Source organism: Scyliorhinus torazame, chromosome 5 (genome assembly GCF_047496885.1).
Source record: "Scyliorhinus torazame isolate Kashiwa2021f chromosome 5, sScyTor2.1, whole genome shotgun sequence".
Classification (NCBI taxonomy): Eukaryota; Metazoa; Chordata; class Chondrichthyes; order Carcharhiniformes; family Scyliorhinidae; genus Scyliorhinus; species Scyliorhinus torazame.
The window spans coordinates 186,907,111-186,932,888 of record NC_092711.1 but is presented as its reverse complement, the minus strand read 5'-3'; the positions used below and the strand labels follow the sequence as shown (position 1 = coordinate 186,932,888).

The 25,778-nt window shown below is 48.0% G+C and overlaps 1 gene segment (V, D, J or C); it reads left to right on the top strand.

Moving 5' to 3' along the window:
- The first annotated feature begins 342 nt into the window (after positions 1-342).
- Positions 343-18,580, top strand: LOC140418083 (Ig heavy chain C region-like). The segment is given in 3 exon segments: positions 343-547; positions 15,242-15,550; positions 18,189-18,580. Coding segments are annotated over 3 exon segments (906 nt in total).
- The last annotated feature ends 7,198 nt before the right edge of the window (positions 18,581-25,778 follow it).

The window sequence follows — 25,778 nt, the reverse complement described above, 5'->3', positions numbered from 1 at the left end:
AAGAGCATTGGAATGCAATGTAAGTGTCGTGGTACCTGTGAAAAACGGAACGTTATGATTAACCTGTATAGTGCCTTGGTAAGAATATATTTATTGTATTGTACCTCGCCCTGATCCCTGGAAAATCCAAGTTAGTGTAGATCGACTGCAAAGAACCTGCTAAAAATATTGAACTCTTTGCATATGTTATCAATTTCTTCTCCAAGGCATGTCTAACATGTGTTTCCTGAAGGTCCGAGAAAGAACACCCCTCCAACCGTCATCCTCACCGCGAGCTCCATTAAAGAAACAACAAGCAGCAACTTTGCAACCATCGTCTGCTCAATCAGTGATTTCTATCCAATGTCAATTGCCGTTAAATGGCTGAAGAATGGACAAACCATAGATTCAGGATTTGTTACCTCTCCCGTCTTAGAAGCAAACAGCAACTTTTCGGTGACAAGTCGACTGACAATCTCCGCTGGAGAATGGTTCAGCAACGATATCTACACATGCCAGGTCACACACGAAGGGGTCACCAAAAGTCGAGACGTTAGCGGAGTTGAGGGTAAGAAATAGACCATTTCAGTGCTCATAGAAGTCAGTGATTTACTTACGGTAATACAAAGCACAGACCAACGCCTGATTTCTTACATTACAATGCAGTCAGTTTCCTTTAAAAATCAGCGCTCCATTCGCATTCAGAGCTAGAAAGAAGAGTCATACGGACACTGAACGTTTGCTCTGTTTCTGTCTCCACAGATGCTGGCAGACCTGCCGTGCATTTCCAAAATTCCTGCTTCTATTGTGTCTACAATTTATAGCTGAAACTGAGACTTATGATCTCCGGAAGGGTTTGCTCAGGCAGTGGGTAGGGAATCCAGAATTCCCTCCACAAAATCGCCCTTGAAACTTCGGTGCTGCATTTAATCTTGCGTTTAATCACGAATATTAAGGGGGTCGTGTCGGTGGATGTAGTTAAGATAGGGAGGCACGGTGGCATAGTTAAGATGGGGCGGCACGGGGGAACAGTGGTTAGCACTGCTGCCTCTCAGCTTCCGGTTCCCGGATTCAATTGCGGCTTGTGTGACTGTGTGAAGTTTACACTTTCGCCACGTGTCTGTATGGGTTTCCTCCGGCTGCTCCGGTTTCCTCCCACAGTCCAAACACGTGCAGGTGAGGTGGATTGGCCATGCTAAAGTGTCCAAAAAGTTTTGATGGGGTTTCTGGGTTACGGGGATAAGGTGGAGGTGTGGACTTAAGTAGGATGCTCTTTCCAAGGGCCGGTGTCGACTCGATGGGACGAATACCCTCCTTCTGCACTGTAAATAGAGATCAGCCAACATTTAATAACATTGAGGACAATGCTCCAGGATCTGTACCTTTCCAATGTCATGATCAGATCTGCTTCTGAAGCCAGAATAATACACGAAGAACAAATTGATGCTACTTGACTAATACTTATGAGCTATGGGCAAATTACATCATACCGATAGTGAAAATTATTCTGCACCACAGCAAATATAATGAAAAAGTATTTTCCTTGTCTTTCTTTAAAAAAAAATATTTTTATTAAGGTATTTGAAATTTTTTATAATAATAACATTAACAATGACATCAACATGGTATAATAAACATCTCCCCCCCCCACCCCCCCGGGTCCCAATCTTCACACACCCCAACCATATAGCAACAATCCGGCCCTCACCCCCCCACCTTGGATTACTGCATCTGCTGACATTTAAATTTTCCCCGAGAAAGTCGACGAACGGCTACCACCTCCGGGTGAACCCAACCATTGACCCTCTTAAGGCGAGATTTATCTTCTCGAGACTGAGAAACCCAGCCATGTCACTAACCCAGGTCTCTGCACTCGGGGTCTTCGAGTCCCTCCACATTAACAAGATCCATCACCGGGCTACCAGGGAGGCAAAGGCCAAGACATAGAACATAGAAAAATACAGCACAGAACAGGCCCTTCGGCCCACGATGTTGTGCCGAACCTTCGGCCTTTTTCGCCCCCTGAACTCCCGGCTCTTCCGACAATCCAAAGATCGCTACGTCCAGACTCGGCACCACCCGTGTTTTTAGTACCATGGACATTGCCATATCAAAACCCTGCCAAAACTCTCTAAGCTTCCGGCATGCCCAAAACATGTGGACATGATTTGCTGGGCTTCCCGCGCACCTCACACACCTGTCCTCTGCCCCGAAAAACTTGCTCATCCTAGCCACTGTCATGTGTGCCCGGTGGACTCCCTTAAATTGTATCAGGCTAAGCCTGGCACATGATGAGAAGGTATTAACCCTGCTAAGGCCATCCGCCCACAGACCTGCCTCTATCTCTCCTCCTAGCGTGTCCTCCCACTTGCCCTTAAGCTCCCCCACCGGAGTTTTCTCCGCCTCCGAATGCTCCTGGTAAATATCTGAAACCTTCCCCTCTCCCACGCAGGTACTGGAGACTACTCTGTCCTGTATCCCCCGTGACAGCAGCAGTGGGAAGGCAGGAAACTGCTTTCTCAGGAAGTCTCGCACCTGCAAATACCTAAACCCGTTCCCTGCTGGCAATTCAAATTTATCCTCTAAGGCGTTCAAGCTGGGAAATCTCCCATCTCTAAATAGATCCCCTATCCTTCTGATTCCTGCCCTTTTCCAAATCCGGAACCCACCATCCAGCCTACCCGGTACAAACTGATGATTATTATAAATCGGGGTCCAAACCGATGCGCCCTCCACTCTCTTATATCTCCTCCATTGCCCCCAGAGTCTCAGACCCCCCCACCACCACCGGACTTGTGGAGTATCGGGCTGGCGAGAACGGAAGAGGTGCCGCTTTCAGTGCTCCTAAAGTGGTGTTTTTGCATGATGCAGCCTCCATCCGCTCCCATGCCGACCCCCGCCCCCCCCCTCACTACCACTGACTGATCATGGACATATTAGCTGCCCATTAGTAATTCCCGTACCAGCCTCCCCGAACAGGCGCCGGAATGTGGCGACTAGGGGCTTTTCACAGTAACTTCATTTGAAGCCTACTTGTGACAATAAGCGATTTTCATTTTCATTTTCATTTTCAATTGCAGAAGTTCGGCAGTGCCAACCCACCCTCCCCCGACTGCGCTCCAGCAACACTTTCTTCACTCGCGGGGTTTTACACGCCCACACAAAGCCCGAAATAACCTTATTAGCCTGCTTGAAAAAGGCCTTTGGCATGAAGATGGGGAGGCACTGAAAGCCAAAAAGAAATCTGTGGAGGACCGTCATTTTCACGGTCTGTACCCTCCCTGCCAGTGATAGGGGGAGCATGTTCCATCTCTTAAAGTCCCCTTCCATTTGTTCCACCAGGGATAGGTTTAACTTGTACAGTGCCTCCCATTCCCGAGCCACCTGGATTCCTAGATATCGAAAGCTCTTCCCTACCATTCTAAGCGGCAGCTCTTCCAGTCTCTTCTCCTGTCCTCTTGCCTGGATCGCGAACATCTCGCTTTCCCCATGTTCAATTTATGCCCCGAAAAATTGCCAAATTCTCCCAGGATTTAGATTACTTCCCCCATCCCCTCCAACGGGTCTGAAATATACAAGAGCAGGTCATCTGCGTAAAGCGAGACCCCGTGTTTCACCCCCCACACCCAGCCAGCCCTTTCCAGTTCCCAGCGGTTCTTAACGCCATGGCAAATGGCTCTATGGCCAGAGCAAACAGTAGCGGGGAGAAGAGGCACCGTTGCCTTGTCCTGCAGTATAGTTCAAAATATCCTGACCTCAACCGGTTCGTATGCACACTCACTACTGGTGCCTCATAGAGCAACTGCACCCAGTCAATAAAGCCTTCACCAAACCCAAACCTTCCCAGCCCCTCCCACAGATAATCCCACCCCACCAGATCAAAAGCCTTCTCCGCTTCCATCGCTACCTCCGCCTCCTCTCCTTCTGAGGTCATCATAATAACATTCAAAAGCCTTCGAACATTGGCCTTGAGTTGCCTACCCTTTACAAGTCCCGTCTGGTCTTCCCCTAGCGCCCTTGGGACACAGTCCTCTATCCTCGTGGCCGGTATCTTAGCCAGCAGTTTGGCCTCCACATTCAATAGAGAAATTGGCCTGTATGACCCACATACCTCCAGATACTTCTCCCGTTTCAGGATCAATGAAATCGAGGCCTGCGACATTGTTGGGGGTGGGGGGGGGGGGGGGGGGAGGGGCGGGGGGTGGGGTGGGGGGGGGGGGCGACGACTCCTTTCTCTCTTGCTTCATTAAATGTCCTGACCAGCAGTGGGCTCAATGTCTCTGAAAACGTCTTATAGAATTCCACCGGGTAGTCATCAGGCCCTGGTGCCTTGCCCTCCTGGATGTCCTACAGCCCCTTGATTAAATCCTCAACCTCAATTGGGGCTCTGAGCCCTTCCACCAGATCATCATCTACCCTCGGAAACCTCAACTGATCCAAAACCTGCCTCATCCCCTCCACCCAAGCCAGGGGTTCCGACTCATATAATTTACTATAGCAGTCCTTAAACACCTCGTTCACCCCCGCTGGGTCCAGGACAGTATTGCCGCCTCTACTCTTTACTTCACCTATCTTCCTGGTCGCCTCCCTTTTCCTGAGCTGGTGTGCCAACATTCTGCTTGCCTTTTCCCTGTACTCATAAATCGCCGCCTTGCCTTCCTCAACTGTTCCACCGCTTTCCCTGTGGTCAACAGCCCAAACTCCGCCTGTAACCTCCGCTGCTCCCTCAGTAGCCCCGCGTCTGGGGCTTCCGAGTATCTCCTGTCCACCTGGAGTATCTCCTCCACTAACCTGTCCCTCACAGCCCGTTCCGCCTTTTCTCTGTGGGCCCGTATCGAGATTAATTCCCCTCTGACCACTGCCTTCAAAGCTTCCCAAACTGCCACTGCAGAGACCTCCCCCGTATCATTGGTTTCCAGGTAGTTCTGGTTGGGGCTTGTTAACCCGCCCACAGATCGCTTCGTCCGCTGGCAACATCACACCCAGTCTCCACAGCGGGCGTTGCCCTCTCTCCGCACCAACCCGTAGATCCACCCAATGCGGGGCATGATACGACACTGCGATTGCCGAGTACTCAGTATCCATCACCTCCGGTATTCGCGCCCTGCCCAGAACAAAAAAGTCAATGCGAGAGTATACCTTTGGACATGTGAGAAAAAGGAGAACTCCTTCGCCCTTGGCTGTGCAAACCTCCATGGGTCTACTCCCCCCCCCCCATCTGTTCCATACAACTCTTCAATTCCTTTGCCGTGGCTGGCCTCCTCCCTGTTCTGGATTTTGACCGGTCCATTTCTGCATCAATGACTGTGTTAAAATCTCCTCCCATGATCAGGTTATGTGACTCTAAGTCTGGGATCTTACCTAACACCCGCCTCATAAATTCCACATCGTCCCAATTCAGAGCATATGTTCACGAGTATGACACCCCCCCCCCCTCCAACTTCCCATTCACCATTATGTACCTACCCGCCTTGTCTGACACGATTCTCCCTGCCTCGAATGCCACTCGGTTTTTTGATCAATATCGCTACACCCCTGGTCTTTGAGTCCAGCCCTGATTGGAACACTTGGCTAAAGCACCCCTTTCTCAGTATCGTCTTGTCTGTAACCTTTAGGTGTGTTACTTGTAGCATTGCCACGTCCGCCTTCAGCCCCCTCAAATGCGCAAATACGCGAGCCCACTTGACCGGCCCATTCAGCCCTCTGATGTTCCATGTTATCAGTCTGGTCGGGGGACCACTTGCCGACTAGCCATCACCCTTTTTTAGGCCAGCCTCTAGCTCGCCCCCTCCGCCTCCTCGAGCTCCTCCCTCAGGCATTCGCCGTTCCTGACTTCCCATTTGTCCCCTAGTAACAGTTCCTCCCCTGTCAGCAAAGCAGCTCCCCTCCCTCCCTCCTAGCAACAACACTAGAAACCCAACCCCCCAAGTCAAGCTCCAGCTTAACACCTGCTCACCCCCCACTGCACCTCCGAGAGTCAGCTGACTCATGCTGACTTGATAGCACCCGCCCCTGGCAGCAAAACGTCTGTCTCCCCATTGTTTTCTCCCTTCTCCGCCCACTTGGACAAACATATTAAAAGCATCACATTCCGCAGTAAACAAACATCAGAAAAAAACAGTGAAGAAACAGCCACGTTAGAAAAGAAAAAAACAGACAAAAACAGAACCAACCCCAAAGACAATACCCTCTCTAACAAGCTCCCTGCAAGACAAAGTTACCTTTAGCCATCCAAACAGCGCCATATTACACATAGCACTACTTATACTTATACAGCCCAGCACAACAAATCGCCACCACAGTACTCCCCAAGGCTTCAATGTCTTTTAATTCGCCTCCAGACACTTTTCTTTAATAGAAGTCCATACTTCGTCTGGTGTTTCGAAGTAGAAGTCCCGTTCCTCGTGTGTGACCCACAGACTGGCTGGGTACAGCATACCAAACTTCACCCCTTTCTTAAAGAGGGACGTTTTTGCCCGATTAAACCCAGCTCGCCTCTTGGCCAAATCCACGCCCAGGTCCTGATAAATGCGCAGCTCACAATTCTCCCACTTGCTGCTCCGTTCTTTCTAGGCCCACCGCAGAATGTGTTCCTTGTCCAGGAAGCGGTGAAAGCGTACCACTATCGCCCTCGGCGTTTCGTTCACTCGGGGCTTCTTCGCGAGGGCTTTGTGTGCTCTGTCCACTTCCAGGGGCCGAGGGAACACCTCAGCCACCATCAACTTCTCCAACATATCCGTCACATAAGCCCCCGCATCCGATCCCACACTGGGTTAAGCACGAGGGTAGCCAGGAAAGGGTTGGCCAACTGAAGGATAGGCAAGGGAATTTTTGTGTGGAGTCAGAGAAAATGGGCGAGGTACTAAATGAATACTTTGCATCAGTATTCACCAAAGAGAAGGAATTGGTGGATGTTGAGTCTGGAAAAGGGTGTGCAGATAGCCTGGGTCACGTTGAGATCCAAAAAGACGAGGTGTTGGGCGTCTTGAAAAATATTAAGATATATAAGTCCCCAGGGCCGGATGGGATCTACCCCAGAATACTGAAGGAGACTAGAGAGGAAATTGCTGAGGCATTGACAGAAATCTTTGGATCCTCACTGTCGAAAGGTGATGTCCCGGAGGACGGGAGAATAGCCAATGTTGTTCCTTTGTTGAAGAAGGGTGGCAAGGATAATCTACAGGCCGGTGAGCCTTACGTCAGTGGTAGAGAATTTACTGGAGAGAATTCTTCGAGATAGGATCTACTCTCATTTGGAAGCAATTGGACGTATTAGCGAGAGGCTGCATGGTTTTGTGAAGGGGAGGTCGTGTCTCACTAACTTGATAGAGTTTTTCGAAGAGGTCACAAGGATGGTTGATGCAGGTGGGGCAGTGGATGTTGTCTATATGGACTTAAGTAAGGCCTTTGACAAGGTCACTCATGGCAGACTGGTACAAAAGGTGAAGTCACACGGGATCAGGGGTGAGCTGGCAAGATGGATACAGAACTGGCTAGGTCATAGAAGACAGAGAGTAGCAATGGAAGGGTGCTTTCCTGATTGGAGGGCTGTGACTAGTGGTGTTCTGCAGGGATCAGTGCTGGGACCTTTGCTGTTCGTAGTATATATAAATGATTTCGAGGAAAATGTAACTGGTCTGATTAGTACGTTTGCAGACAACACAAAGGTTGGTGGAATGCGAATAGCGATGAGGACTGCCAGAGGATACAGCAGTGTTTAGATCGTTTGGAGACTTGGGCGGCGAGATGGCAGATGGAGTTTAATCCAGACAAATGTGAGGTAATGCATTTTGGAAGGTCTAATGCAGGTAGGGAATATACAGTGAATGGTAGAACCCTCAAGAGTATTGACAGTCAGAGAGATCTAGGTGTACAGGTCCACAGGTCACTGAAAGGGGCAACACAGGTGGAGAAGGTAGTCAAGAAGGCATACGGCATGTTTGCCTTCATTGGCCGGGGCATTGAGTATAATAATTGGCAAGTCATGTTGCAGCTGCTTTGAACCTTAGTTAGGCCACACTTGGAGTATAGTGTTCAATTCTGGTCGCCACACTACCAGAAGGATGTGGAGGCTTTAGAGAGGGTGCAGAAGAGATTTGTCAGGATGTTGCCTGCTTATAGAGGGCATTAGCTATGAGGAGCGGATGAATAAACTCGGTTTGTTCTCACTGGAAAGACGGAGGTTGAGGGGCGACCTGATAGAGGTCTACAAAAGTATGAGGGGCATAGACAGAATGGATAGTCAGAGGCTTTTTCACAGGGTAGAGGGGTCAATTACTAGGGGGCATAGGTTTAAGGTGCGATGGGCAAGGTTTAGAGGAGATGTACGAGGCAGGTTTTCTACACAGAGGGTAGTGGGTGCCTGGAACTCACTGCCGGAGGATGTGGTGGAAGCAGGGACGATAGTGACATTTCATGGGCATCTTGACAAATGCATGAATAGAATGGGAATGGAGGGATACGGACCCAGGAAGTGCAGAAGATTTTATTTTAGATGGGCAGCATGGTCGGCACAGGTGTGACGGGCCGAAGGGCCTGTTCCTGTGCTGTACTTTTCTTTGTTCTTTGTTCATTGTCCTTTTGCCCTCAAGGAGACCGACGATTCTCAGGTTCTGCATCCTGAACCTGTTCTCCAACTCGTCCAGCTTCTCCTGCATTCTTTTCTGGTGGCGTTCGTCATCTCCACCGTGGTCTCCAGCACGGTTATGTACCCCTCGTGCTCGGACACCTTTTTCTCCACCTCCTGGATCGCTCTCCCGTGGGTCTCTTGATTCTGCACAACTTGATCAATCGAAGGCCTTAATCGGGTCCAGCGTGTCCTTCTTCAGCTTGGCGACGCAATCTTCAAAAAACTCCACCAGCTGCCCCATCGGCCACTGTGCCGTCTCCCCGCGGCTGTTGCTCTCCACCATGCTTTCATGCGTTGCCGGCTCTGCTCGCATCTTCCTTATAGGACATTGTCTTCTCGCATGTCCACTTCTAGTCCAATTCTCCATACACCGGTGGGGGATTTCTCCTCACTGTCTCACTCTTCACCGATTTATCCCATAAAATCTGGGAAAAACCGGGGGGAAAAAGGTCCAAAACTCCGTCACAGGCGGAGCTATTAAATGTGCGACCTACTCCACCATGGCCGCCACCGGAAGTTCCTTGTAATTCACCCCTCTATCGACAGGCGGGTGTCTTCAAAAAGTTGAAACAATAAATAAACTATTAAACAACTATGAAGCAAAATTTTGCTCATTGGAATTATAAACAGAAAATGCTAGAAGCTCTCAGCAGCTCTCAGATTATGTGGTGAGATATAGCCAGTTAACATTTCGAGTTCATATGACTTGTCTTCAAAAACTTAATTTTGATTTATTTGGTGTCAGAAATTCGGGATTTTGATTTGAAATTCAGTTTGAGACAGCATAATTTTCAGGTCCGAATCCTAACTTTGGAACCGGAAATATGATTTTAAAAAAAAAAATGTTTATTCAAGGTTTTCAATAAATTTTTTCAAAACAGTCCAAAAAGGAAAGAAAATATACATAAGAAAAATAAAAAGGGAGGGTCTTACTCCATCCCCTCCAAAAACTTAAACCACTAAACATTAAACTATCTAACAAACTAAGAACAAAAATGGGGCAAACGCCCCTACAATAATAAAAACAAGCCAAAAACCCCTCCACCCCCCCCCCCCCATGGGCTGCTGCTGCTCTTGACCTCCACCTAATGTTCCGCGAGAAAGTCTAAGAAAGGTTGCCACCGCCTGGAGTACCCCTGCACAGACCCTCGCAAGGCAAACATTATCCTCTCCAACTTGATAAACCCTGCCATGTCATTAATCCAAGCCTCCACGCTTGGGGGTTTCGCATCCCTCCACATTAGTAGGATCCTCCTCCGGGCTACCAAGGATGGAAATGCCAGAACTCCGACCTCTTTCGGCTCCTGTACTCCCGGCTCATCTGATACCCCGAATATTGCTATCCCCCAGCTCGGTTTTACTCGAGTGTCCAAGACTTTGGACATAGCCTTTGCGAAGCCCCTCCAGTACCCCTCTAGCGCTGGGCACGCCCAGAACATATGGGCGTGATTTGCTGGGCTCCCCGAGCACCTCGCGCATCTGTCCTCCACCCCCAAAAACTTTGCACATCCTCGCCCCTGCCGTATGTGCCCTGTGAACCACTTTGAACTGGATCAGGCTAAGTCTGGTGCAAGACGAGGAGGAGTTAACCTTGCCCAGGGCCTCCGCCCACAAGCCCTCATCCAGTTCCTCGCCCAGCTCCTCCTCCCACTTGCCCTTCAGCAACTCTACCGAGGCTCCCTCCCCCTCCTGCAACGTCTGATAGATCGCCGTGACCTTGCCCTCTCCCACCCATACACCCGAGGTCACCCTGTCCTGAATCCTCCTTGTGGGAAGCAACGGAAATTCCCTTACCCGCCTTCTCACAATTGCCCTCACCTGCATGTACCTAAAAGTGTTTCCGGGGGTAACCCAAATGTCTCCTCCAATGCCCCAAGGCTAGCAAAAGCCCCCTCAATAAATAGGTCCCCCATCCTTTTAATCCCGGCCCGATACCAGCTTGGGAATCCGCAAAGTATCCTGCCTGGTGGAAACCTATGATAATTCCACATTGGCGACAAAATTGAGGCCCCCAACTCACCCCTGTGCTGTCTCCATTCCCCCCAGATCCTCAGTGTCGCCGCCACCACCGGGCTCGCGGTGTACCGCGCTGGCGGTAGCGGCAAAGGTGCAGTCACCAGCGCTCCCAAGCTAGTGTCCACGCATGACGCCACCTCTAATCATTTCCACGTCATGCCCTCTCCCTCCATCACCCATTTCCGAAACATTGCCACATTGGCTGCCCAATAATAACTACTCAGGTTCGGTAATGCCTGCCCACCCCTGGCCCGACTACGCTCCAGAAACAGCCTCTTGACCCTCGGGGTCTTATTTGCCCATGCAAATCCCATTATGTTCCTGCTTACTCGCTGAAAAAAGTCCCTGGGGATGAGGATGGGCAGGCACTGGAACACAAACAGGAACCTAGGGAGGACTGTCATCTTAACAGACTGCACCCTGCCCGGCAGGGAGAGTGGCAACACCTCCCATCTCCTAAAGTCTTCCTCCAACTGGTCTACCAACTACGCCAAATTAAGCTTATGCAGGGCCTCCCAACTCCTGGCCACCTCAATGCCCAAATATCGGAATTTCTTCTCCATCCTCTTAAGCGGCAGCTCCTCCAGCCACCTGTCCTCGCCCCTCGCATGCACCACAAGGAGCTCACTCTTCCCCACGTTAAGATTGTAGCCTGAGAAGTCCCCAAACTCCCGAAGGATCAGCATGACCTCCACCATCCCCTCCACTGGATCTGCGATGCGCAAAAACAGGTCATCAGCGTACAACGAGACCCGATGTTCCACCCCTCCCCGGACCAACACCCTCCAGTTTCTAGATTCCCTCAACGCCATGGCCAGTGGCTCAATTGCCAAAACACACAACAGAGGGGATAGGGGGCAGCTCTGTATCGTCCCACGGTACAACCTAAAATATTCTGATCTCTGCCGGTTCGTAGATATGTTCGCCACCAGGGCCTGGTATAACAATTTGACCCACCCTATGAACACCTCTCCGAACCCAAACCTGCGAAGCACTTCCCACAGGTACTCCCACTCCACCCGATCAAAGGCCTTCTCTGTGTGTATTGCCTCCACCACTTCTGCCTCCCCACCCTCCGAGGGCGTCATAATCACATTCAGGAGCCTCCGCACATTTGCATTTAACTGCCTGCCCTTCATGACCCCGTCTGGTCCTCGTGTGTCACTCCCGGGACACAGTCCTCCATCCTTGTGGCTAGGACCTTTGCCAGCAACTTGGCATCTACATTAAGGAGCGAGATCGGCCTATACGAGCCACACTGCAGCGGGTCCTTGTCCCGCTTAAGGATCAGCGAGATCAGCGCCCGAGACGTTGTCGGGGGGGGGGGGGGGGGAGAATCCCTTCCTCCCTCGCCTCGTTGAAGGTTCTCACCCGCAGCGGACCCATCAGATCCACAAACGTCCTGTAAAATTCGACCGGGAACCCATCGGGCCCCGGGGCCATGCCCGCCTTCATGCTCCACAACCCCGTAAGACGCTCCTCTATCCCAATCGGGGCCCCCAGGCCTGCCACTTGCCCCTCCTCCACTCTTGGGAACCTCAATTGGTCCAGGAACCGCCGCATCCCCTCCCCGCCCTTCCGGGGGTTCTGACTTATACAGGTTCCCATAGAAATCCCTAATACCTCATTTATTTTATCCAAATTCCGCACCGTGTTCCCCCCTCTGTCCCTGATTCCTCCAATTTCCCTCTCCGCCTCCCTCTTGCGTAGCTGATGCGCCAGCATCTGGCTCGCCTTCTCCCCAATTTCGTAGACTGCCCCCTGCACCTTCCTCCACTGGGTCTCAGCTTTCCCCATGGTCAACAAATCAAATTCCGTTTGGAGGCTCCGTTGCTTCTTCAGCAGCCCCTCTTTAGGTGAATCCGCATACCTCCTATCCACCCTTAATATCTCCATGGCCAACCTCTCCCTCTCCGTCCTCTCTCTCTTCTCCCTGTGAGCCCTAATTGAGATTATCTCTGCCCTAACCACCGCTTTCAGAGCCTCCCATACCGCACCAACTGGTACTCCCCATTATCATTGTCCTCTATGTGGCTCGGAATACACCCGTGGACCCACCTACAAACCTCCTCATCTGCCAACAGTCCCATGTCCAAGCGCCACAGCGGGCGCTGGTCCCTTTCCTTCCCCAACTCCAACTCCACCCAGTGAAGGGCGTGGTCCAAAATCGCTATGGCCCAATATTCCGTTTCCTCCACTCTTGGAATCAGTGTCCTGCTCACCACAAAGACGTCTATCCGTGAATAGGCCTTATGCACGTGGGAGAAAAAAGAGAACTCTGGCCGCTGGCCTAGTAAACCTCCATGGATCTACTCCCCCCATCTGATCCATAAACCCCCTGAGAACCTTGGCCGCAGCTGGCCTCTTGCCCGACCTCGACCTGGATCGGTCCAGTGTTGGGTCCAGTAGCGTACTAAAGTTTCCCCCCCCCACCCCATTATCAGGCTCCCTGCTTCCAGTTCCTGCGTTAAGAAGGGGGGCCACGCCCCCCTTCTTAGCGCAGGAAAAAAGCCACTGATTTTCTACCCGGGCATGCCCCGTCCCCAATGGCGCAGCTCCTTTCTCCTGCCACCTCTCACCAATTCCCAACGACCCAGGGCCTCGTGCCCCCCTCCCCCCTTCGAACGTGAGGAGCGGCCCCTCCAAAAAAATCCCATGCCCATTAAAACACACATATCGCATCCAATCATCCCTTCCCACTCCCCAGCATTCCCAAAATCCACAGAAAACCATTAGTTCGAGCAAAATTCTTCGTTCTGAATAAAGGTCCACACCTCCTCTGGCGTATCGAAATAATGTGGCGGTCTTGAAAAGTGACCCACAATCGCGCCGGCTGCAACAACCCGAACTTCACCCCCTTTCGGTGGAGAAGCGCCTTGGCCTGGTTGAATCCTGTCCTCTTCTTGGCCAGCTCTGCACTCCAGTCTTAGTTGATGCGGTTCTCCATATTCTCCCACCGGCTGCTCCGTTCTTTCTTCGCCCATCTCAGGACGCACTCTCTGTCCGTGAAGCAGTGAAACCTCACCAATACGGCCCTTGGCGGCTCATTTGCCTTAGGCCTCCTTGGCAGGACTCTGTGAGCCCCATGCAGCTCCTGGGGCCTCGGGAAGGCCCCCACACCCATTATGGTATTCAGCATCGTGGCTACATATGCCCCGATGTCGGACCCTTCCACACCTTCAGGGAGACCCAGAATCTGGAGATTCTTCCTCCTCGACCTGTTCTCCAGGTCTCCTGCTACTTATAATGCAGCGCCTCTTGCGCCTCCACTTTCACCGCCAGGCCCAGGGTCTCGTCCTCGTTTTCAGAGGCTTTCTGCTGCACCTCTCTAATCGCCATCCCTTGAGCCTTCTGGGTCTGCACCAGGCTCTCAATCGACGACGCTTTGATTGGGGCCAGCATCTCTGCTTTCAGCTCCACAAAGCAGCTTTTCAGGAACTCCTGCTGCTCCCGCGACCATTGCGCCCACGCTGCCTGGTCTCCGCCCGCCGCCATCTTACCTTTTCGCGCCCGTTCTCCTCTATTCTCCAAGATCACTTTTTTAACCGCTCCACTCCTGGTCCACTCCATGCAATGCTGGGGGAACCATACTGCTGCCTTCCCACACCGGGAATCGTCGTCCATGTGCCGCTGGGGCTCCTCAAGAGGGCCCAAAAGTCCGTTCACGGCGAGAACTGCCGAACGTGCGACCTACCCAGGCATAGCCGCAACCGGAAGCTCTGGAAATATGATTTCAGACGAGATATGATATTAGGCGCAATGACTGTTGGTTGGGCATAAATTAATCAGAGATTCCGAGGGCAATATTTACTCAGTTTGCACCTCAATCATGCCACAATTACATGATTTAGACGTGATGTGGAGATGCCGACGTTGGACTGGGGTGGTCACAATAAGAAATGCCCACCCCAGTCCAGCAGCACATAGGTTCACAGCGCCAGGGTGCCAGGTTCAATTCCCCGCAGGGTCACTGTCTGTGCAGAGTCTGCACGTTCTCCCCATGTCTGCGTGGGTTTCCTCCCGGTGCTCCGGTTTCCTCCCACAGTCCAAAGATGTGCATGTTAGGCGGTTTGGCCATGATAAATTGCCCTTAGTGTCCAAAAAGGGTTAGGAGGGGTTATTGAGTTACGGGCATAAGGTGGAAGTGAGGCCTTAAGTGCATCGGTGCAGGCTCGATGGGCCGAATGGGCTCCTTCTGCACTGTCTGTTCTCTGTTCTAAGTCTTGCAACACCAGGTTAAAGTCCAACAGGTTTAGTTAGAATCACTAGCTTTCGAAGCGTAGCTCCTTTATCAGGTGATGAAGGAGCCCGATGAAGGAGTTACGGTACGAAAGCTAGTGATTCCAAATACACCTGTCAGACTTTAACCTGATGAATTATACGGCAGGTGCTTATTCTGCAACAGTTGTATTTTGCTGCAAGTACACAATTACTATTTTAGGGTTACATTGGAGCTTTTCTAAACCGTTATCGTTCCAAAAAAAAGATATTTGTTGATAAATAGTCAGAAAAAGATAGCTCGAAGACGATTTATTTCCATCTAGAAAGTGAAGGCGAAATGCTGCTTTCCTGATTACGAAGATTGACCTGTGTTTTCTTTGCGTTTCTCTTTCACAGGTCCTTCCCCATGCGGTAATCCCACAATTACTCTTCTGCCGCCGCCAATAGAACAGGTCTTATTGGGGGCGACGGTGACCTTAACCTGCATCGTTTCTGATGCACTTCATAGAGTGAACGTGTCGTGGACCCAAGAACAAAATGCTTTGAATTCAAAGATTGCTGTCCAAACTGGTGAGGCCTCTGACAGCGTGATCAGTAAGTTAACCATTTCAACACAAGCATGGCTGAGTGGGTCAGAGTTCTCCTGCCTGGTGACCCATGAGAATCTGCCGACTCCTTTAAAGAAATCCATCTACAAGGTAGAAGGTGAGCAATGAGATTCAAGCAATACGGTGATTACGGCGTTTGTGTAGGGTCCGATGTTAGCATTCAGTGCATTAATTGTTTACTCTGTTTGGTAGTTCCATCAACTGGAAACACAGAAAATAGATACAGCAGCAGGGCATTCCGCCCGTCGAGCCTGCATCACCATGACCGCATGGTAACACAGTGGTTATCACTGTTGCTTCACAGCATCAGGGACCCGGGTTCGATTCCCGGCTTGTGTCACTATCTGTGCGGAGTCTGCAAGTTTTCCCCGTGTCTGTGTGAGTTTCCTCCGGGTGCTCCGGTTTCCTCCCACAGTCCAAAGATGTGCGGGTTAGGTGGATTGACTATGCTAAATTGTCCCGTGGTGTTACTGGGTTATGGTGGTCGGGTGGAGACGTGGGCTTAAGTTGGGTGCTCTTTTAAGGGCCGGTGCAGACACGATGGACCGAATGGCCCCCTTCTGCACGGTAAATTCTGTGAAACCATTCAATGTGATCAAGCTGTTCATTTTTCTCAATACCATACTCCTGCTCTCTCCGTGTACCCTTTACCCTTTAGAGTCTATTAATCAATCTACTTCCTTCTTAAAATATTCACCGTCTTGGCCTCCACAGTCTTCTGTGGTAGAGAATTCCACCGGCAGCACACTGCGTGAAAATAAATAATCCTGATGTCAGTCCTGATGTCTTACATCCTAAACTGAGAACGTGGCCCACTTTTTCTTGGTCCCCCGGTCAGGTAAAACAATATTCCTCTATCCAGCCTGCCAGCTCTGTCAGAATTTAAACGCTTCAATTAAATCCCCTCACATTCTTCTGAACTCCAATCAATACAGTCCGCATCGACCCAATCGCTCCTCATACAGAAATCCTGCCATCCTACTAGTTAAGGGGAATAACATTGCAAATAATGCTCCAGTGACATTCATGTTCCTGGAGTCACGTCATCATGCAGCGAAGGTCAACATACAATTTTCCTTCTCAATGCTCGTTGTACATACCTGCTTGCTTTAAGTTATGACAGCAAGGTCCCTTTTACATCAACATTTGGCAATTTGTCAAAATGTAAAAAATAATCTGCTTATCTCTTTTTGCCACCGACGTGGACAATTTCACACTTAGCCACGCTATACTATATCTGCCAGGCATTTGCCAACTCCCGTGACTTGTCTAAATCACTTGAAGTCTCTTAAGTTCCTGTTTATCATTCTTCCCCACCAAGTTTCGTGCCTTATGCAAAGTAGGGAATAATATTGCTTCGCACATCCATATCATTGATGTCTATTGTGAATAGCTGTGGCCCGAGCATTGATCCCCGCAGGACACCCATTGTCACCGACTGTCGCTCTAAAAAAGACCCGTTTGTTCCTATTCTCTGGTTCCGGTCTGCCATTGAATTCTCAATCCATCAATATACCACCTCCAATCCCGTATGATTTTATTTTGCACACTAGCATATAACGTGGGACTTTATCAAACGCTTCCTGAAAATCCAAATACACCACATCCACCCGTTCTGTCTCACCTATCCTGTGAGTTACATTCTCCAAAAAAGAAAGCAGATTTTGTCAAAACTGATTTTTCTTTCATGAAGCCATATTCACTTTGTCTGATCCAGTTCATATTTTTGATGTGTTCTGTTATCATCTCCTCAGAATATAATCGAGCATTTCCCCCACTACTGGTGTCCGGCTAACCGTTCTGTAATTCCCCACGTTCCCCTTCCCTCAGAGTTTTTAAAATTGTGGGTTACTTTCCCACCTTCCAATTTTTAGGGACTTTTCCAGAATCTATGGAATTTTGTAAGATGTTAACTAACGCATTCCTTATGGTCCTTTATTGCCCTGGGGTGTAGATTTTCAAGCTGCGGCGATTGATAGGTTTTCAGCCCCATAAATGTTTCCAGCACTTTTTTAATTCATACTAATCTCATTTTATTTCTCCATCTTACAAGACCCCTGATTCCTTAGCATTCCTCGAAATATATTTGTGTTTTCCTCCGTGAAGAAAAAACGAAAGTAACTGTTTAATCGCTCTGCTATGTCCTCATTCTCTGTGAATTATCCCGTTTCAGATTGAAGAGACCTCCTTTGTCTTCACTAATCTTTTAAAACGAAATTAATATTAGAAAATTTTACAGTCCGCTTTAATGTGACTTGCAAGTTTACTTTCATACTCTATTAACCCTCCCCTTAATAAATATCTTGGGTCCTCCTTTGCGGAACTCTGAACTTCACTCAATCCCCAGGGTTGCTCCATTTTCGAGGAACATCTATGACTCCATCTATGACCACCTGATAAGTGGCTGAACTAACTTGAATTGAAGGTAATGCTGCTGCGCTCAAATTGCATAAGGTGGGAAGAGTCTGATTTGTACCTTGCAAAACAACACAGACCAGTTGGGCTGAACATCCTGTTTCTGTGCTATACACTCTCTACAACTTTCTAGCCCAACTCTATCAGTTCTCAGAGAAAATAATTGTGTCCACCGCTGCTTCGAGTGGGGAAAACAATTGATACCAAATTGAAAAATGGAAACCGATAGAATTGAACACAGTTCACATTTCTCGCAGCTCTAAATAGCTCTATTCATATGATTCGTTAGTTTATTGACATGTATTGTAAATTTTCTGCAGTTAAAGATCTGCGGGAACCGTCCGTGTCTGTCCTCCTGCCCTCGGCAGTAGAAGTATCCGCTCAGAAATTCATCTCCCTCAGCTGCTTAGTGAGAGGATTCTCCCCCCGAGAGATCTTCGTCAAGTGGACCGTCAATGACAAGCCAGTGAATCCCTGGAACTACAAGGACACCGAGGTGGTGGCAGAGAACGGAAATAGCTCCTTCTTTGTATACAGCCTGTTATCCATTGCAGCGGAGGAGTGGGCCAGCGGTGCGTCCTACTCCTGTGTGGTGGGACATGAAGCGATCCCCTTGAAGACCATCAACAGAACGGTTGATAAATCCAGCGGTAAACCGAGTTTTGTGAACATTTCACTTGCATTGATGGACACCATTAATTCATGTCAATGAGATTTATCAGTTATATTTCCAATTTCAATAAAAATAATAAAAACCTCTTCCAGCAATAGTCTTTTAAACATACAATCACCTCATGAATGTTTTCCACTTTAGCAATATTAGATCTATTCAAGTGAAGTCGGATAGATACAGATCTCGGACCCAAGCCTTGTACAACCAAAACTCCCAGATCAGATATATCCTCCGTTAGAGACAGAGTGTAGTTCATTCACTAATGTATTATGCAAACCCGCTTTTCGAACTTTCCTCCCGCTGAGGATAATTCTTACAATTTTCCGTTTCTGGCAAGCAAGCACAGCGCATTTATATCTCGGTGTTCTTGCTTGTCCTTTCATTCTTAATATTGTCGTTAGATTTAAGTCAATCAATCACAGCCACTGGGAGTTGAAGTGTGGCTCACACAATAATCTCCACCAGGGAGAACATAAAGAAATTGTTAACTCGCCGTACACCTACTCCCCCACCAGATAGGAGCAGCTCTTCGTTAATTCACTGTACTCCCACTTCCCAACAAAGAGAGGAGGAAGGGATTAATTAATCCACTCTACCGCCAGTTAAAGAAAATTGAGAGGGAAGGGACAATGGTTAAGCTACAGTACCTCCGCTCCGACAACAAAGGGAGGGATCAGGGCATTAGTTGCCCCACTGCACCTCCACTTCCTCAAAGAGGGGGGGAGGCATTATTTAATGCACTCTACCTCGAATACGCCAGCAAAGAGTGGGGGGGGGGGGTTGTTATCTCAATGTATCTGAACTTACCCAACTAGAGAGGTTGAAGGGAACTAATAACCCACGGTGCCAGCATTAGTTAGTCAATTGTACTGCCTTTAAACACAAGTGAGGGGATGGGCAACTGTGAATCCACCGGACCTCCACTCAGGAACAAAGCACGGAGGGGAACCTATTTAATCCACTATACGCCCATTTACAAACAACACGAGCAGTAAGGGCATTAGTTAATTTTCTGTACCTCCACTTGCGCACAAAAAGAGAGGGAAAAGCTAGTTGCCCCCACACCTCCAACAAGAAGAGGGTCAGGGGCATTAGGCCAGCAGTGGACCCCGACGTCTCAAACAAGTGGAGGGGAAGGACCATTTGGCGACCTATTGTACCTCCACTTACCACGAAGAGGAGGACGTCGGGCATTTGGTCATCTATTGCATCTATTGCACACCCCACTTCCTCAATAACAAGAGCAGGAGTCGCATTAGATCATCCATTGTACCTGCAATTTCCTAACGAGGAGAGGGGAAGGGTTATTGGGTCACCCTCTGTATACCAATTTCGCCAACAGAGAAACGGTCTTGGGCAGTAGTTCGCTCAATGTACTCCTCTCCCCGCCCAAACAAAGAGAGGGGGAGGGACATTTGGTGACGCAGTATGCCACCACTTATCAACAGGGAAAGCTGAAATGGAATTAACACATTTTACCTCCACTGCCCAAAAGAACATTTAAATAACGTCATTATTCACTCCATTCTGCCTCCACCGTCTCAAAAGTGACACCCGAAGGAGAAATTCCTTAGACTTCGGTATCTACGGTTGGAAGTGTTTATATGTTTGGAAGTAAGCCGCTCTCTATGATAAGGACTCTGTTGCCAAAATTGTAGGATGAATTATAGCATTGTGGCTGAGGATTTTAAGCTTCCGTCATACTAAATGTGGTGTAAAATATGGAACGCAATGTTAGAAGACTTTAGCACTCAGTTAATCACAATTCAGATCGAATCTTGTGATTGAATCCCCACAGGGTTTGAAGATTCTGTCCCTGTGTTATATGCAATGCATCGTTGAATTTCTGCATTAGTTCACCTGATGTCAACTTGCATTTCACAGGAGATAGATTCATCCGCTGAAAACTGAAAATATTATCAATCGCTCAGATCGCCAGGCTCTGACTCGGTTATTTTTACCTGACAAAACTTTTAATAGAGAAAATGAATTATCTGACTAAATTATACATACCTATCACAAATGCACAAACATAAATACACACACATGCACAAACGCACCAGATACTACATGCACATACATGCAGGCATGCACACACACACACAGACATACACTTAGAGACTCACACGAGACACCGATATGCACATGCACACAAATACATGGAACTCACAGAAACACGTATAGACACAAAACATGTATACGAAGACATGAACATATATCAGTACATAGTTCCGAACTTTCAACAAAATATAAATACAGATAGTAACAAATACATGCGCAGAAAAAAATGCGTACTAACGTAAGAAAATACTAATTAGAAGGATGAGTCGGCCACACGGCCCCATGAGCCTACTTCGCCATACAATAAGATTATAGCTGATCTGATTGGAACTTGAACCCCACATTGCTGAATATCCCCGATAACCTCTCACCCGCTTGTTAATTAAGAAACAATTTAACACTGCCTTAAAAATATGCAATGACTTTTCTTCTACTGCCTTTTGAGGAAGAGAGTTCCTGAGTCTCACAATCCTCTGAGAGAAAAAAACGCTCCTCATTTCCGTCTTAAATGAGCGATCCTGTCGTTTTAAACAGTCACCTCCTAGTTCAAGCTTCTCCAACAAAAGGACTTTCTTGATAATTAAACCCGTACAATTTTGGGATTAGAACATAGAACATAGAACATAGAACACTACAGCGCAGTACAGGCCCTTCGGCCCTCGCTGTTGCGCCGACCTGTGAAGCTACTTTAAAGCCCATCTACACGATTCCCTTATCGTCCATATGTCTATCCAATGACCATTTGAAACCCTTAGTGTTGGCGAGTCCACTACTGTTGCAGGCAGGGCATTCCACACCCTTACTACTCTCTGAGTAAAGAACCTACCTCTGACATCTGTCTTATACCTATCTCCCCTCAATTTAAAGCTATGTCCCCTCGTGCTAGACATCACCATCCGAGGAAAAATGCTCTCACTGTCCACCTTATCCAATCCTCTGATCATCTTGTATGCCTCAATTAAGTCACCTCTTAACCTTCTTCTCTCTAACGAAAACAGCCTCAAGTCCCTCAGCCTTTCCTCATAAGATTTTCCCTCCATACCAGGCAACATTCTGGTAAATCTCCTCTGCACCCTTTCCAATGCTTCCACATCCTTCCTATAATGCGGCGACCAGAATTGCACGCAATACTCCAAATGCGGCCGCACCAGCGTTTTGTACAGCTGCAACATGACCTCATGGCTCCGAAACTGAATCCCTCTACCAATAAAAGCTAACACACCATACGCCTTCTTAACAACCCTCTCAACCTGAGTGGCAACTTTCAGGGATCTATGTACATGGACACCGAGATCTCTCTGCTCATCCACACTGCCAAGAATCTTACCATTTGCCCAGTACTCTGTCTTCCTGTTATTCCTTCCAAAATGAATCACCTCACACTTTTCTGCATTAAACTCCATTTGCCACCTCTCAGCCCAGCGCTGCAGCTTATCTATGTCCCTCTGTAACTTGTAACATCCTTCCGCACTGTCCACAACTCCACCGACTTTAGTGTCATCTGCAAATGTACTCACCCATCCTTCTACGCCCTCATCCAGGTCATTTATAAAAATGACAAACAGCAGTGGCCCCAAAACAGATCCTTGTGATACACCACTAGTAACTGGACTCCAGTCTGAACACTTCCCATCAACCACCACCCTTTTTCTTCTTCCAGCTAGCCAATTTCTGATCCAAACTGCTAAATCTCCCTGAATCCCATGCTTCCGTATTTTCCTGCAGTAGCCTACCGTATGGAACCTTATCAAACGCTTTACTGAAATCCATATACACCACATTAACTGCTTTACCCTCATCCACCTGTTTGGTCACCTTCTCAAAGAACTCAATAAGGTTTGTGAGGCACGACCTATCCTTCACGAAACCGTGTTGACTATGTCTAATCAAATTATTCCTTTCCAGATGATTGTACACCCTATCTCTTCTAAACATTTCCAAGATTTTTCCCACAACAGAAGGAAGGCTCACTGGTCTATAGTTACCGGGGTTGTCTCTACTCCCCTTCTTGAACAAGGGGATAACATTTGCTATCCTCCAGTCTTCTGGCACTATTCCTGTTGACAAAGATGATTTAAAGATCAAAGCCAAAGGCTCAACAATCTCCTCCCTAGCTTCCCAGAGAATCCTAGGATAAATCCCATCCGGCCCAGGGGACTTATCTATTTTCACCCTTTCCAGAATTGTTAACACCTCCTCCTTATGAACCTCAAGCCCTTCTAGTCTAGTAGCCTGAATCTCAGTGTCGTAACCCCTCGCTGATCTGTTTCCAACTGATGATTAACTTTACTTACATAAGGAGAGTAGTATTGTATGCAGCACTCTTGATGTGGCATCACCAATTCCCTGTACAACTGAAACATAACCTCCCTCCTGTTGTAATCAATTCCACTCACAGTAAACGGACGCATTCTATTAGCTTACATAATAACTAACATTTCCTGCATGATAGACTTTTGCGTTTCATACGCAAAGACACCCAGGCGCCTCTGCACCACAGAGCTCGACAGTTTCTCATAATTTAGAAAATAATCTTCCCTTTTCGTCCTGCCAAAATTGACAATTTCACATTTTTCCACATTATACTCCCTTTACCAGTTTTTTGTCCTGTTCACAATTTATTTTTCTACATACATTTTTGACATGACCAAATTTAGAAACAATACCATCACTTACTTCATCCAAGTCAATTGTATAAATCGTACCTAAATAAGTCCCAGCATTTTGCCCTTTGGCATACCATTCGTTATATTTTGCAAACCAGAAAACACCATATATGCCAGCTCTGTTTCCTGTTAGCTAGCCAATCTTTAATCCATGCCAATATGTTACCGCATACACCAAAAGCTTTTATTTTGGACAACCTTTCATGTTGTATCTTATCGAATACATTCTGGAAAGCTAAGGACAGTGCATCCACCGGTTCGCCATTATGTATAGCTTCGTAAACTCCAATAAATTGGTAAACATAACTCCCCTTTCACAGAACATGTTGGCCAGAATTCTACGGTTATTGCGATTCAATTTTCTCACCGGCAGCGAACTCCACCAGCGCGTTACAAGGCGGGATTCTCCCGTTCCCCAGCCACATGTTCACAGGCGGCGGAATCTATCTTCCCGCCGTTTGTCAGTGGGATTTCCCTTTTTTTAACCAACGTAGCCCGCCGTGGTGCGCTGCCGGCGGGAAACGTGATACGCTAGGCCCATGGGTGGGATGGGGTGCGGGGGGGGGGGGGGAGGAAGTCGGGAAATCCCATCAGCGGGAAGAGAGAATCACTCTATCAACAAACCGCGCGGCGGCCCAGAAACACCTGGTTGGCGGATTGGAGAATCACGTCCATTGTCTCTGCCTGAATGTGTTGTTGTTTCCCCCCAAGTACTCTCCTGTAATGCTTTTACCAATAGTTTCTAACATTTTCCCGAGGCTTACTGGCCTCTAGTTTCCTTATTTTGGTCTCCCTCTAGTTTTAAAAAATGGAGTAGCATTTTATATCTTCCAATTTAATGGAAGATTCCTCAATTTAGGCAATTTGGGAAAAGTAAAACTCATGCACCATTCCTTGGAAGACGTTAGCGTGAGGTGCATCTGGAGGCGAAGATTTATGAACACATAAACCCAACAATTCGTCAATACCACTTTCCTGTTGATCGTAATTTTACTTTCCTCCACCAATTACCTGATTTCAGTTATTTTATTTACTTGTGTTCTCAATAGTGAAGGCTGATGCAACATTAATTTTAGCCTTGTTTTGCATTATCAATCCGCTGACGCACTTTCCGTACGGCCAAATCTCACTTTGTTAAATAGTTTCTTATTTAAATCTCGATATAAACTCGTCCTATTCATCTTTGTATTACTATCTCGCTTTCTCTGGTACTCCAGCTGTGCCAGTGTTTGACAATATGGTCGGAATTCTCTCGCCGTTGGAATTCCTATTCTCGCTGGAAGCCACCTTCGCCAATAGTTTTCGTGGGTTGGCTTCAATGGCAAATCCCATGGACAACCAGAAATAGAAAATCCCAGCGCTTGAAAACAGCGCGCTGCCGAGAAACACATGACTTTGGGACTTGAGAATCCAGTCCACTGTCCTTAAATTTTTACTTAGCCATGGATGACTGCCTCCCATGATGGTTGCCATCCATGTAACGTTTCTTTCTCTTTGAATTGCGTCCATTCTGTGTATCCAGATATACCCATGTAAAAGTCTGCACTAGACTGCTACTAATCTATCTCTGAATCTAATTGACCAGTTCACTCTTTTCTTGGAAGCACTTATCTGTCCCTCAAAATTAATGTAAACGTCAATTATGACATTGGGTGGCTTCATTATGAGCTTACCAATTAACACAATCTAGTTGCACAATATCGCCTCCTGTATAGCCGGGTCTCTGGGTCCACAACGTGCTGTTCAAGAAACTATCCCGAAAACTCTACATCCTCTTAGTGTACGATATTTTTTCCATTTAATTTTTGCAATCTCTATGATAGCTCCATACCTTTCCGGCAAGCTCCCATTATCTCTTCTTTCGTGGAATCAAAGAAGTATCATAGGATCCCTACAGTGTGGAAGGAGGCCAATCGGCTCATGGGGTGAGCACCGACCCTCTGAAAGAGCACCCTATCTAGGCTCATTCCAACGTCCTTTCCCCGCAACCCCAACTAACTTGCACATCTTTGGACACTCGGGGGGAATTTAGCAGACAAAACCACCTAATCTGTACATCCTTGGACTGTAGGAGGAAACCGGAACATGTGGGGAAACACATGCAAACTCGACGGGAAGGTGCAAACTCCACGCAGTCACCCAAGGCCGAAATTGGACCCGGATCCTTGGCACTGAGGCAGCAATGCAAACCGCCACGAGCGACACGGTCGCATGTTCTGTCCTACTGTACAGGAGTGATCCTGTATATCACTCAAAAAATTCGCTTTTTGCCTTTATCATTTCTTATCTAACCCAAAATTGCTTCTACATTCTGATTTCATGAACTTAAATCATGCCACACTAATATGACAATGCCATCATTAATTACAAGGCACCCTCCATTTTGTTTTCTTCCTGCCCTTTCTAAATGTCACATAACCCGTACAATGCAGGACCCAATCTATGCGATCCTGCAGCCATTCCTCTGCAATGGATATCGGATCGTACTTATTAATTTCAAATTGTGGTAT